This window comes from Pelecanus crispus, chromosome 3 (assembly GCF_030463565.1).
Source record: "Pelecanus crispus isolate bPelCri1 chromosome 3, bPelCri1.pri, whole genome shotgun sequence".
NCBI lineage: Eukaryota > Metazoa > Chordata > Aves > Pelecaniformes > Pelecanidae > Pelecanus > Pelecanus crispus.
The window spans coordinates 69,798,655-69,810,665 of record NC_134645.1 but is presented as its reverse complement, the minus strand read 5'-3'; the positions used below and the strand labels follow the sequence as shown (position 1 = coordinate 69,810,665).

The following is a 12,011-nucleotide window of genomic DNA, read 5'->3' as shown; positions in this document are numbered from 1 at the left end:
TTAAAAAATTGACTAACACTAATTAATACATATAGTATGACAAACAGAATTAAAGCTGGAATAGATTAGCCCAATTCCATCATTTATATCCCAGGGAATTAGCATCATTTAATGAAAAGGTGCTGATACTGAGTAAGCCAAACGGATGAGGAGAAGCAATTGGGCCAAAATATCTATGCAAAAAGTTTTCAGGGAGAGTTGTCATGTTAACAGGTCTGTGGGATGGGGAGAGATGGACGAAGGATGTGTCCTTCCACACAGGTACAAAACCAGTCTTCGGGTTTTCCTGGAATGAAGAAATGTTTCCTGGTCTAAAATTGCAGTTAAACTAGTCGCAGATGAATTCCTGCCTAATATATTTCTCTTCCTTGTCAGCATTTCTAGAGTTAGCTTTCAGAAAGCACCGTAGCCAGGAGACCTAGACACCATTTGAAGAAGAAAAAAATAATTTTAAAAAAAAAATCTATATTCTCCACAAAAAGCTAAAAAGAGCGTAAATCCTCTGAATGTATAGACTATGTGAAAAATTTCAGATGTCTACTCATACTAATTCCATAGCTAATCCGTTGAAAAAATGTTGTAGTTGACTTTGTACTAAATACAGTTGGTGACCTTATATTTTGCCTGATTACTGAAAGCACATTTATCCCCTGAATATAGACTAGCAAGTATATTACAATGTGCACAGTCTATATTTATACTCCTCACTACAGCATACTGTTTATAGCTGCATAACCAAGGCATACAAACATAATTGTCTTCACACAATAATGCACACTATTATTGGCACTTTGAATTGGTGGCCAAGACAAAAAAATAAATAAATCTGATATTTAAAATGATATTTAGCATTCTGTCCCTGATAAGGCTCTCTGTTTTGATGTGTAATAATATAGGCTATAGAAATGTCAAAAACTTTTCTAGCCAGCTTGTTACCTCAAAAATGCTTCTGTGGCAACTTTAGGCACATTCTTAGAGAAAAAGAATGCAATATAACCAACCAGCTAGCAGCATACAATTAACATGATTCATCCCATTTAAACTGGGAAATCAGTGAGGGTTTTTTTCCAGTAAAGGCTTTTTCTGGCCTTTACGCATGGTATCTGTTGTGTCTCAGCTAAGATTTTTAGGGTACTGTGTAAGTAGGACAGATACACTACTCACAGACAGATGTAAAAATGCCCCATAAAATTAAGAAAATTACTTCTATAATTTTTCTGAAATTGCCGTCAAGAAAATCAAAGAAATAAGGAAGATCTATATCCAGTCCACATTTTCAAAAATGCATAAAAAGCAGAGAACAGACAGACCTGGTTGGACTGACAAGATTCAGCTCACAAACTGAGACATCTCCAAACTGCAAAATCATTCTTTATAATTAGTAGGCATACAGAAGCACTTCTGCAGGACAGCTCTTCCCTTGGCACAGGTACTTAGTTCTTCTTAGATCAAAATTAGCTACAACTTTTACAAATATATGGTTATTTACATAAAATAGATGGATATAAAATAAAGTGACCCTGCATAAAGTGACCCCCATATTTTGATGCCTAAGCATAACCATACATTTTGTTAGCATCAAAATCAGACAGCCAGAGCTGTACATTTAAAATGCAAGCCTTTTCCTTAATTAATTCTAACTTCCCTTAGCACTTCAAATACAAACTTTAGATTTCTTAAATATTTTAGAACACTGTGCTGAAAAATCGTAAATTCGTGTTATATTTTTCTCACAGAATTGTATTTATGAATTTATCACCATTTGGTCTACTGTGTAATTTGAAAATATAGCCATTTAACTCTATCATTAGTCTTCTGTATCATCCTCTTTCCTGAGCAGTTGTTCAGGCTGTGTTGCAGAATATACCATAGAACCAAGAATGTAAAAAAATCCACTTCAACTTCATGAGATTCCCAGAACTACCTTAACTGTTGGCTAAGTATGTCTCAAAGACTAGGCCAGTATTGCATTTGGCTGATTTTAAGTTCCCCAATCTGAATGAGTCACGCCCATTAACAAAAGGATGTTAAGAACAGTCTTCAGCATGATTAAAGAGAAAGGTTTAAACTTATAGCCACAGATTTGTCACCAGCTGCCTTACCTATTGTACTATTTCATCTGTTCTAATCCACTTCCATAGAATTACAGAGGATTCCCCCACCCCCCTCAATAATTAAACTGAATTAACATGCAAGTTTTCTGCCTTCAGTCCTTCAGTTAATCACTGAAATAAAAAGAAAACAACTTTTCTATCACCGTATCCATTATCTCTTTTGATGCTAGTGGACACAGTTTCTTTCAACCCTAGACTGCTGAGATGTAATTATATACATAAGACACCACTGACTCCCTTCATAGCCAATGGAAGAAAAGGGGCATTTGGTTTGGTTTCCCTCTCAGACACCTATTTCAGAATGCACTCACTCACCTCCTGAAAGTGAGTGTGCACTTGTTCCTCCAAAAACCAAGTGCATTTACCTTAGTGGATACAGTTAACCTAAATTAGATCAGATTAGTCATATCCTGGGTAGAGTGATGAGTTTCTAGAATCTTTCTGGCTAAATAAGTATTCTCTTGACAAAAGACAGTAAGACAATTTTACAGTTAACTTCAAGAGCAAAACCAGTTAAATGTATCCTTTATCAGGTGAGAATGCACCCCCCCCCCCCCCAGTCTATTCTGCCTTCAGAATATCCAAATCCTCTCCATTTCTTGTAAGATACACAACACAAGATATGCAATATGGAAGTATTTTTTTGCAATTAAAAATACTAATCGTGCTGCAGACTAGAAAGAGATTTAATTGACATAACATTAACTTAGATTAAAACTATTCCGCACAGCATACAAATCCAATTTCCATGTGGAAGAGAGTGAATTACATCCACACTAAAACCAGGATATATCCCAAAAATAGTTTCAAAATTTGTGTGAAGAGAAAGATAATCAGGTCAATAACCCATTTTCATATACTTCAATTACACAAACAATAAAGGAAATAATTAGGCTTCCCAAAACAGATGATTTATACATTCACATCTCTAATCTTTACCCATAACTGTAAACATTTACATTGCAGACAAAAGATTGATCTTCAATTGCAATACACTATGATGAAACCAGGTTTATGTAGTTTACTGATTTCATTGTTACACTGAGAAGGAGAGTTATGCAAATGCCTATAGACAAAATTGAGTTGAATATCATGTGTTCTGTACTGACTGCATGTACAACATCTCACACAGATAAATTCTCAAATTAAATTTTATATAAGAGTGAACCACCACACCCTCTGTGAAGTCTGGGATTTGACTATGCCAAGGTCAGCTGCTACTGCTTGTATCATCACAATATTCAAGCTGAAGTTCTTAATTTTGCAAAAGCCTGAATCCACTTTAGATGCAGCAATTTTCAAGAATGTGGTGACAGAAATGTAATTACCCACCTGTCCCTGATTGAATTAATTAGAGGTTTTAACACATGCCAGTGGATATCCAATTACATGCATTAAAAAAAGTAGAGAATTAAATTTCCTGAAGAGATCACACTGGCTGAAAGTGAACAAGCTTTTTGCCACCTTTGTAGCCCTGAGGAGAGCCAGTAATTTGTGGATCACGTTCATTAGCCGAAGTAACATCAGTAATTGCTGAGATCCAACATAATTGCCCAGCCAAAGGCCAACCTGAACAAGTAAGAGATCACATACAAGGCCTGAGGACCGTGACTTGGCAAGAGGCAGCCTGATGCAGAACACGACTTGGGGGAGACTACAGGATTCTTATTTAGTCTTCCCCAGTCACAGGTGGTACATACATGCCCAACGTGAAGAGTATTGGTATTGCTCACATGTAAGAGAGAGACAGAGATTGTTATAAACATGAAGTTGCAAACTGATGTGCTGAACTCCACTTCCAAATTTGTCACCTTTGTGTGTTCAGATCAATGTATTTGTCCAGATACGCTTATTTAGCATGCTAGTGCTTCAGTTTGTGCTGTACAAGAGAAAAATAAATTAGTTTCTTAATTTCAAATGTTCAAATGGACTAGTAGGTTTTACAGGTACCTTAAACTTATTATAATTGAGTATTTTTGTACATAAGATTTCCATTTTTGATTCAAAGACAAGTATATTTAGAACTAAGCCTGAAACAAAGAAAAGCCTCATTACTTGATACTCATGTAGCTGGGGGATAAAATTTGTCTTTGCAGTACATTCCAGTATCTGGAAACTTTAATACACTGGTTCTGAGGAACACAACTGACAGTATACTAATTATTTGCAAATCGGTGTAAGCAAGTTTCATTTTAAAATCCTTAAAATGGTGTTCTTATTTGGTTGTTTGCCTTATACACTATGCCTATCAACTCTGAAGTGCTACAGACCAGAGAAAAAATTCTAGTCATGATGCCTAATTCAAGAAACTGGACTTGATCTCCAATATAAAATGTAGGTCTTCATGCTGTATGAAAAATCACATTCCCTTAAAATAATTTTGTAGTACATACTATACAGTATTAAAAAAATGTTGTGTAGTGCATCCAAAAATTTTTCAGGTTGGTTCTTACACCTCAGATTCAAGATACTTACTTGTAGGCTATATAGCATACAGATCACTACACAAGACAGTAACAAAAAGTATCAACATCCTCAATCTTCTGTCAAATATTAAAAGCAAACAAATTAGCCTTTAGCACAAGTATTTGAACAACTAATAGGTTTTTACTGAAGACCTGCAGAATAAGAAGTTACAAGACCAGTAACTCTTCCTTAATTAAAAGGATGGCCTCTACTTGCATGAGTATATTAGTACATTCACCACTTGAATAGGTCTAGTTTGCTTACACATGAGCATGTTAGATCAAAAAAACAGTTTCCAAGGAAGCTTCTGTAACTTTCATTTCTTTACTGAAAATACAAACCACACCTTCCTAGTAAGGGATTTCATCAACTAGGACAGGTCTAAAGAAAACAGAATTAACACCACTATGATTTCTGGAAAAATGTGACTGTTGTGTTAAAGCAGGAAGTTAACAATATTAAAGAAACCACCTGTTTATCATTGTAAATAACACACTCCGTTCTTAATTACAAGTGCTCCCACTGGATCACATTCCCCAAAAAAGTTTGAAGTCAGTTGTGTTGGAAGTATAGATATCTCAATCTTATTATCATCATCTTCATCTCCTCCCCACTTATATTTCTTATCAGGCACTACCCCAAGAAGGTTTCCATCAAACACAACACAACAACAAAAAAACTTGCATCAGCTACAAATGAGTAAAGCAATGAGAAGAATTTCAGTAAGGGCAAGGGCTGTCTAGCACTTCTTAGTGGCTACTTATTTTGTGACACATAGACTCAGGAAGAGTATCTCCTAAATTTACTCTCCATTCACTCCCCTATCTACTACAAAAGCTACCTAGCTAGTGAAGAGTTTTGACAGAGTTTTATGCAGAGTAAAATAAATTACTCATTGTGTATTGAGGATAGGAAATAGAAAGACTTTTCACACTAATTCAGTCTGAAAAGCATTGTAGCAAGACGTTCCAAGGTTATGCTCTCTATCCCATTTCCATTCTGGAAATGATGGATACATCAAAAAAGGCAATGCTGAACTGATCAGTATTGAAGAATATACATTTTCTGTAAGACATATTGATTCTCTTTTTATAGTTTCATATTATTCTGGTGAGTCTTTGAAGTTAGAAAGTCTGTAGAGCAACAACCATGACCATCTTTGCAAGGTGACATTCTCCATCCCATAACCCAAATACCAGCACAAGGTTGAAAAACATTACTGTTTCAGGATGCAAAAAAGATCAAGTACTAGTCACATACAATACAGGAAAATTTTGGGGCAGCAGCCAGTATAACGATTAACTTCTACAGCACAAAGCCGAGTGATTCTTTCTCTCCTTCTTGGACAGTGCACAGAAATAGAAGTTTTTCTTTCTGTTCTAAGGCTGAATATGTCATTACCAGATGTAAATTATTTTAATGCTGGAAGTATACAATTTAGCCAACATCCAGGCTACGAAGTTTATGAAGAATATTTCTGTGAGGAAATAAAAGGAGCATAACATCTGAATACAGAAGTACTTACTTCGAATTTGTCTCTTAATTTCCTTCGAAGAATCTAGCCAGTTCTGAAAAAAAACACACAACCAGCATTTAAAATCACTTCATACTGAAGATGGTGAGCTAATTTCATACAGTACAGTTAATTTTTTTGTTGTTCAGACACCTGTTCTATTTTAAAATAACCCAGAGAATTCTAAGCTTGAACTTGTGATTTGCGAGCAAGTCTCCCCACCCATGCACATAAATGAAACTTTGTAACGCCACTCCCCTCATGGTTGTCTTACTGCTTTAGAGCGTTTATGCCCTGTAATGTTAAAAAGTGGGTAGTCTTACAGTGGAGGTGATCTAGCAAATTACATTTGACAAATAGCAATTTTCTCTCATACTCCTTCTATTGACATAAGCAGACTTTTCAGGAATGCCTATGTAATCTCTACACGTCCGTGCTTACACACCCATACAGAGTTACTTAAGACGATATTTCTCTTGAACTCCAGAGGCTTATTATTCCCACTGTTTGTCTTAAGGCGTGTACTTTTTTGTTCTGATAACATTCAAAGGTGCTTGGAAAAAACTAATCAAATTTCATGCTTTTTTTCTGACCTCCCCCAAGACAAAGTTCTCTATGAACATGTCTTATGTTAACACTGATACACTGGCAAGGTTCAAATCTAGACACTCAGCTCTATTTTAGGCAATGCAAATAAAGTTTTTCATATTTAGATGCCTCACTATTATATGTGTTCTATCCAAATATTTTTATATCATCCGTGCAGCCCATTAAACAGCTCACAGCATTTCAGTTACTACTGATATGTGCAAAGAGACTTTTTTGTGACCGATCATCCAAAAATCTAACTTTGCGAAGTGAGACTAAGAAATCAGTAACGTATATTCATCAGTAACTCAGACAATCCTGTTTACTAATGTTACCCATAGATGTTAGAAAATAGATTGAGTGACAGACTAGAAACATAAGCCTTTTAATTGTAGTTACTGAGAATTTACTTTATTCAGCGTTTGAACATTTATTTCATGGCCAGACACACATACACAAAAGCATACACATGGAACAAACACACATGCACACAACCAGCCTGCCAGCAGGACTTAGCACATTTCAAAGACAGAGATGAGCAGAGTAGGGAAGAAGCAGCAAATGACTTGTAAGGTCAAGGACAACATCTGCATTTCCACAAACCACTACACATATTAGCAGCTTTAAAGTCAGAGGGGACCTCAGTGACAGCACAAGTGTTGCTAAAGGCATCTCTCTACCAATGTTTCTTGCCTAACCTAGCCGAGCAGTGGATACTGGGTATAACGTGACTCACCTTTCAGTCTATGGTACCAAACTCCAGATGCAACAGTTGTTTTCCAAGACTGTATCCCTCAGCCTTTATTACAGGCTTTTCCACCTGAAGTCAAACTTATTTCAAGGATACAAAACATGCTAGGCTACAATTTTATGGGTCTGTATGGATTAGGAGAATGTGGAACTACATGTTTTTGCACTAGTGCAAATCCTTAATGTAGATCACCTCTGCTGATAAAGGACGTGGCTTCTATGAATATGACCCAAAATACTAAGTTCCCTGTTGTAAATGACCTTGGTCCAAGTTGATTTCATCACAAATGCAGAATGTATATATTAGACAAATACTGTTTACAAATTAAATGCAAAAAACCCTTTTTATAATTTTTACAGATGTAATTTAAAAAAAAAAAATTCACACTCCTTGCTTTAAGTCTGCAACCTCTACATTTCATAGCTACTATAATTCTTCCAGGGATGCACATTGTTACAAAAGAAGAGATATAAAACACTCCTCCAAAAAGTCTGCATAGCGTATATTCTGCTTAAGTCAGAAGAACTGCTACCTGTTGGAAGACCCTTGACATGGAAAGGCCTTGGAAGACAACAGAATTCTTCGAATAATTTTAGCTGAGACTCACTTCAGCTACTGTTATCACCCTAGGTTTTCAGTTTTGGCACAAATTCCATTCTGAAATGATACACAGCCATATTCTTCCAATTCCAAAGATAAACTTAAGTAGCTTAAATGCTTAAATTTTAGATAAAGTATAGTATAAATAAAGTAAGTAAGTATAGAATATAGGATGGCATAACTACAGCAGAAAACAAGGATTCCTGAGTATACTTTACTTTCAGTGCTTTATCTTTTATCGCTATAAAGTAGGAGAAAAGAACATACAATACAGAATATGCTGCAAAATGAGAATAATAATTCTGTCTTTACAGAAGTTATGCAGTTCATTTTCTGATTTTCCAAACCTGGAGTAAGCTTACTGGAAGCAGACTTTGCCACCAACTTTCATTACTTGGGGAAGAGTGGCTGGAAAGCTGCCCAGTGGAAAAGGACCTGGGGGTGTTGGTCGACAGCCGGCTGAACATGAGCCAGCAGTGTGCCCAGGTGGCCAGGAAGGCCAGCAGCATCCTGGCTTGTGTCAGGAATAGCGTGGCCAGCAGGAGCAGGGAAGTGATTGTCCCCCTGCGTCCAGTTTTGGACCCCTCAGTACAAGAAAGACATTGAGGTGCTGGAGCGTGTCCAGAGAAGGGCAACAAGGCTGGTGAAGGGTCTGGAGCACAGGCCTTATGAGGAGCAGCTGAGGGAACTGGGGTTGTTTAGCCTGGAGAAGAGGAGGCTGAGGGGTGACCTTATCGCTCTCTACAACTACCTGAGAGGAGGCTGTAGTGAGGTGAGTGTTGGTCTCTTCTCCCAAGTAACTAGCGATAAGACAAGAGGAAATGGCCTCAAGTTGTGTCAGAGGAGGTTTAGATTGGATATTAGGAGAAATTTATTTTCTGAAAGAGTGGTCAAGCATTGGAACAGGCTGCCCAGAGAGGTGGTGGAGTCACCATCCCTGGAGGTGTTCAAAAAATGTGTAGACGTGGCACTTCGGGACATGGTTTAGTGGGCATGGTGGTGTTGGGTTGACGGTTGGACTGCTGATCTTAAAGGTCCTTTCCAATGTTCATTATTCTATTCTAGTTTTACTTTCATTGAAAAATAATCCAGCCACCAAGCCAGGAAACATGAAATTAGTTACTACTTTACCCTTAATTGGTTCAGTGGTGGACTTGGTAGTGTTAGGTTAATGGTAGGTCTTTTCCAACCTAAACGATTCTGTGCATCTATGATCCTACTGTTCTGTCAAATAAAATCAGATGCTTATATTCCATTTATATGCATAATTACAGGGGTGGGGTTTTTTGCATCTGTGCCTTTTGTTATGGACAAAACAAACACTATTGAAAGAATCTACCCTGAAATAGACCTCTTAATGCAGAATAGACAGGTCTGTCTTCCAAAACAAAAGACAAAGTGTATACACACTACTGTGCTCCAGTAGGCAGAAATCTATTTGTTTAATTTGTGAATGTTAAGGTTATAGATAAGACAAAGTAATGAATTGTCAAAGAACAACAAAATGTTCTCTACCAGTACAAAAGTATTTTGTACAAATCCAGAAAAGCAGCATTTCCAGCTGGTGCCCAGAACATAAGAGCAGAAGCTTTTCTAATGCTTCTGCAGACTAATTACAGTGTGAATGGAGCATTCATGAACTTTTGAGCGTGTAATGCAATGAAATCACTAACTAAACTTTAGACCAATAAATTTAACATTTGCAAAACAATGAAAGGAATCATTAATGAGTAATTTGACCTAAATAGTTTTAAAATGTGTATTAAAGCTAACAAAAATCAGTCTGATTTGAAGACATAACATCTCTCCCAGCTGCACAGAACACCCATAGAGAAAAGTTAATGGGACTCCTCCTCCAATGGTACCCCAATGGTGCATTAGGGAGCAGCTCTAATTGAAAAGAGTGCCTGGCATTCAGTTTCCACACCCCACAGCTGCCGTCGAGTTCAACAGCTGGCTCATAAATGGGTGGCTGTGATGAGTGCACAAGAATGAGAAAAACACATCATTCAGCATTTAGTACTGACTGGCCTGGAGGTCAGAGATTTGTGGCATTTTAATCTGAAGAGGCAACAGTCATAACAGGAGAAAAAAATGCATCAGAAAGAACTGGTACTGAGATGAAAAAAGAATTCAAACTTACTACAGAGGTGAACAAAAAAGAATGCCCTAAAACCAGTAAAAGTTCCAAGTCCCCAAACTTTCTTTGGCAGCTATTGCTGAACACAACTAATCAACCCCCCCCACTCCACCTATTAATTAAATCAAAACATAAAATATTAAATGTTTTTTTCTTTTTTAAAAAGAATGAAAAAAGAGCTGAGACACTTAAAAGTCCTAAGACAGAAGCATTCATTAAAAACATACCACAAATATTTAACATACTGAAAACAATTTAAACAGTCTTCACCCATGTATTAAAAAAGATCCCTTTAATAACAAAAGTGAGTGCTACAGTCTTACTGAGCATATTCTGTGTAGCTATACAATTTCAAACTTACCAGCACGAAAGAAATGGCAGCTGGGGAGAGAGAACTTTCTTAGCACACAACCAGTAGTTTTGCCATATTAAGACACTGCAGTAGCTACCCTTCACGTTATCATGCTATGCTTATACCATACGTGGTGTAAGAACTTCCAAACAGTGTTGTATAAAAGCAGTAGCTTTTGAATTAGGTAACTTTGAGTGACAATAGCAGTAAAAATAAGCAAGCCTATATAAATGTGCATGTTATAGTACAGACTGTCCAACCCACAAAAGACTGCAAGCACTTAGCCAAGTGACTAGTTCATGCCAAAGCCCATGTTTTCAAATTCTTCTTTGAAAACCTGGGTATTCCCACTCACCTGGTAATCGCAACTTAGGGCTGCACCAGAGGCATAGTACCATCCATATAATGGCACTTTGGATACAATCTAAAGCATATGGGCTATCCAACCAGGAAATACCTAAAATAAACCCCTCCTTCACTGTTACTCACTGGCATTCAAAATCTTGTAGTTCCTGCAGTTCACGATAAATTAAGCTTAATCCTGCAATAGAAAGTAGGAGGTAGGAAATGCAGATCTGCTAGGAAAGACTCCTTTTTAAGTTTCTCCAAATAACACTACAACCTTACTTGTATGAAGAAGACAAAATCCAACAATTGTGTTTCTTTAGTCTTCGTAACAAATTGGACCAGATTTCTCCAGAAGTTTTTAAATAAAAGCCTGCTGCTGTCCATAATTTGTGTGACAAGTAGTCTACTCTTCTTTTGAATAGAGTGCTAGACTTAGCCTGGGCATATAAATAATAGAACCACAGGGACCCCATATGTTTCTCATTTATATATTTATGTAAATACCTCATTTATGGGTGTTGTTGCTACAGTAGCACTTCCATAGTCAATGGATAGGGAGCTCAAGGACTCATTCAAGCTGAAAGGGACCTCTGGAGATAACTGGTCCAACTGTGATTCAGAGCACAGCCAGCTTGGAATTAGATCAGGTTGCCCAGGCTCATATCCAGTCAAGTTTTTAGTATCTCCAAGGATAAAGACATATGGAAAACCAGATGTGCTCCTTTTAAGGTGCGGTACTCTTCCTCCATTCACATGATGGAGCAATACCAAGAAATCTCTTAGTCCAACTAGAAGCACATTAAAAAAAAAAAAAACCCCAAGGCAAAAAAAAAAAGACATAACTCTACACCAATCCAGATGTTCCTGCTCTACTTTCAAAAGCCAAAGGTGCCCTATTCCACCTCCTAGGATCTACTCAAGTGGGCTATTTCCTGGTATAGTTCAAGGATCTCAGGTCTGCTATTAGACCTTTCCTCTCTTGCCAGAGATCAGACTGTTGTTTTATGTTATCGTGCTGTGTGTGTACAGTATAGATTTTCAATAGTGAGTAGCACAAATAAAGGGACAACATGTGATACTAACAAATAATAATTAAGATTATGATATTACTCAAGAGGATCAACTAAGATGCTCTACAT

The 12,011-nt window shown here is 37.1% G+C and overlaps 1 protein-coding gene across 9 annotated transcripts in view; it reads right to left on the bottom strand.

Moving 5' to 3' along the window:
* Positions 1–12,011, bottom strand: part of EPB41L2 (erythrocyte membrane protein band 4.1 like 2) — a 70,289-nt gene that overhangs the window by 35,602 nt on the left and 22,676 nt on the right. For all 9 annotated transcript variants that reach the window (XM_075707805.1, XM_075707802.1, XM_075707803.1 and 6 more), the window contains exon 4: positions 6,106–6,148. In XM_075707805.1, coding sequence (XP_075563920.1) covers positions 6,106–6,148 — 43 coding nt within the window. The remainder of the gene's footprint in view (positions 1–6,105; positions 6,149–12,011) is intronic.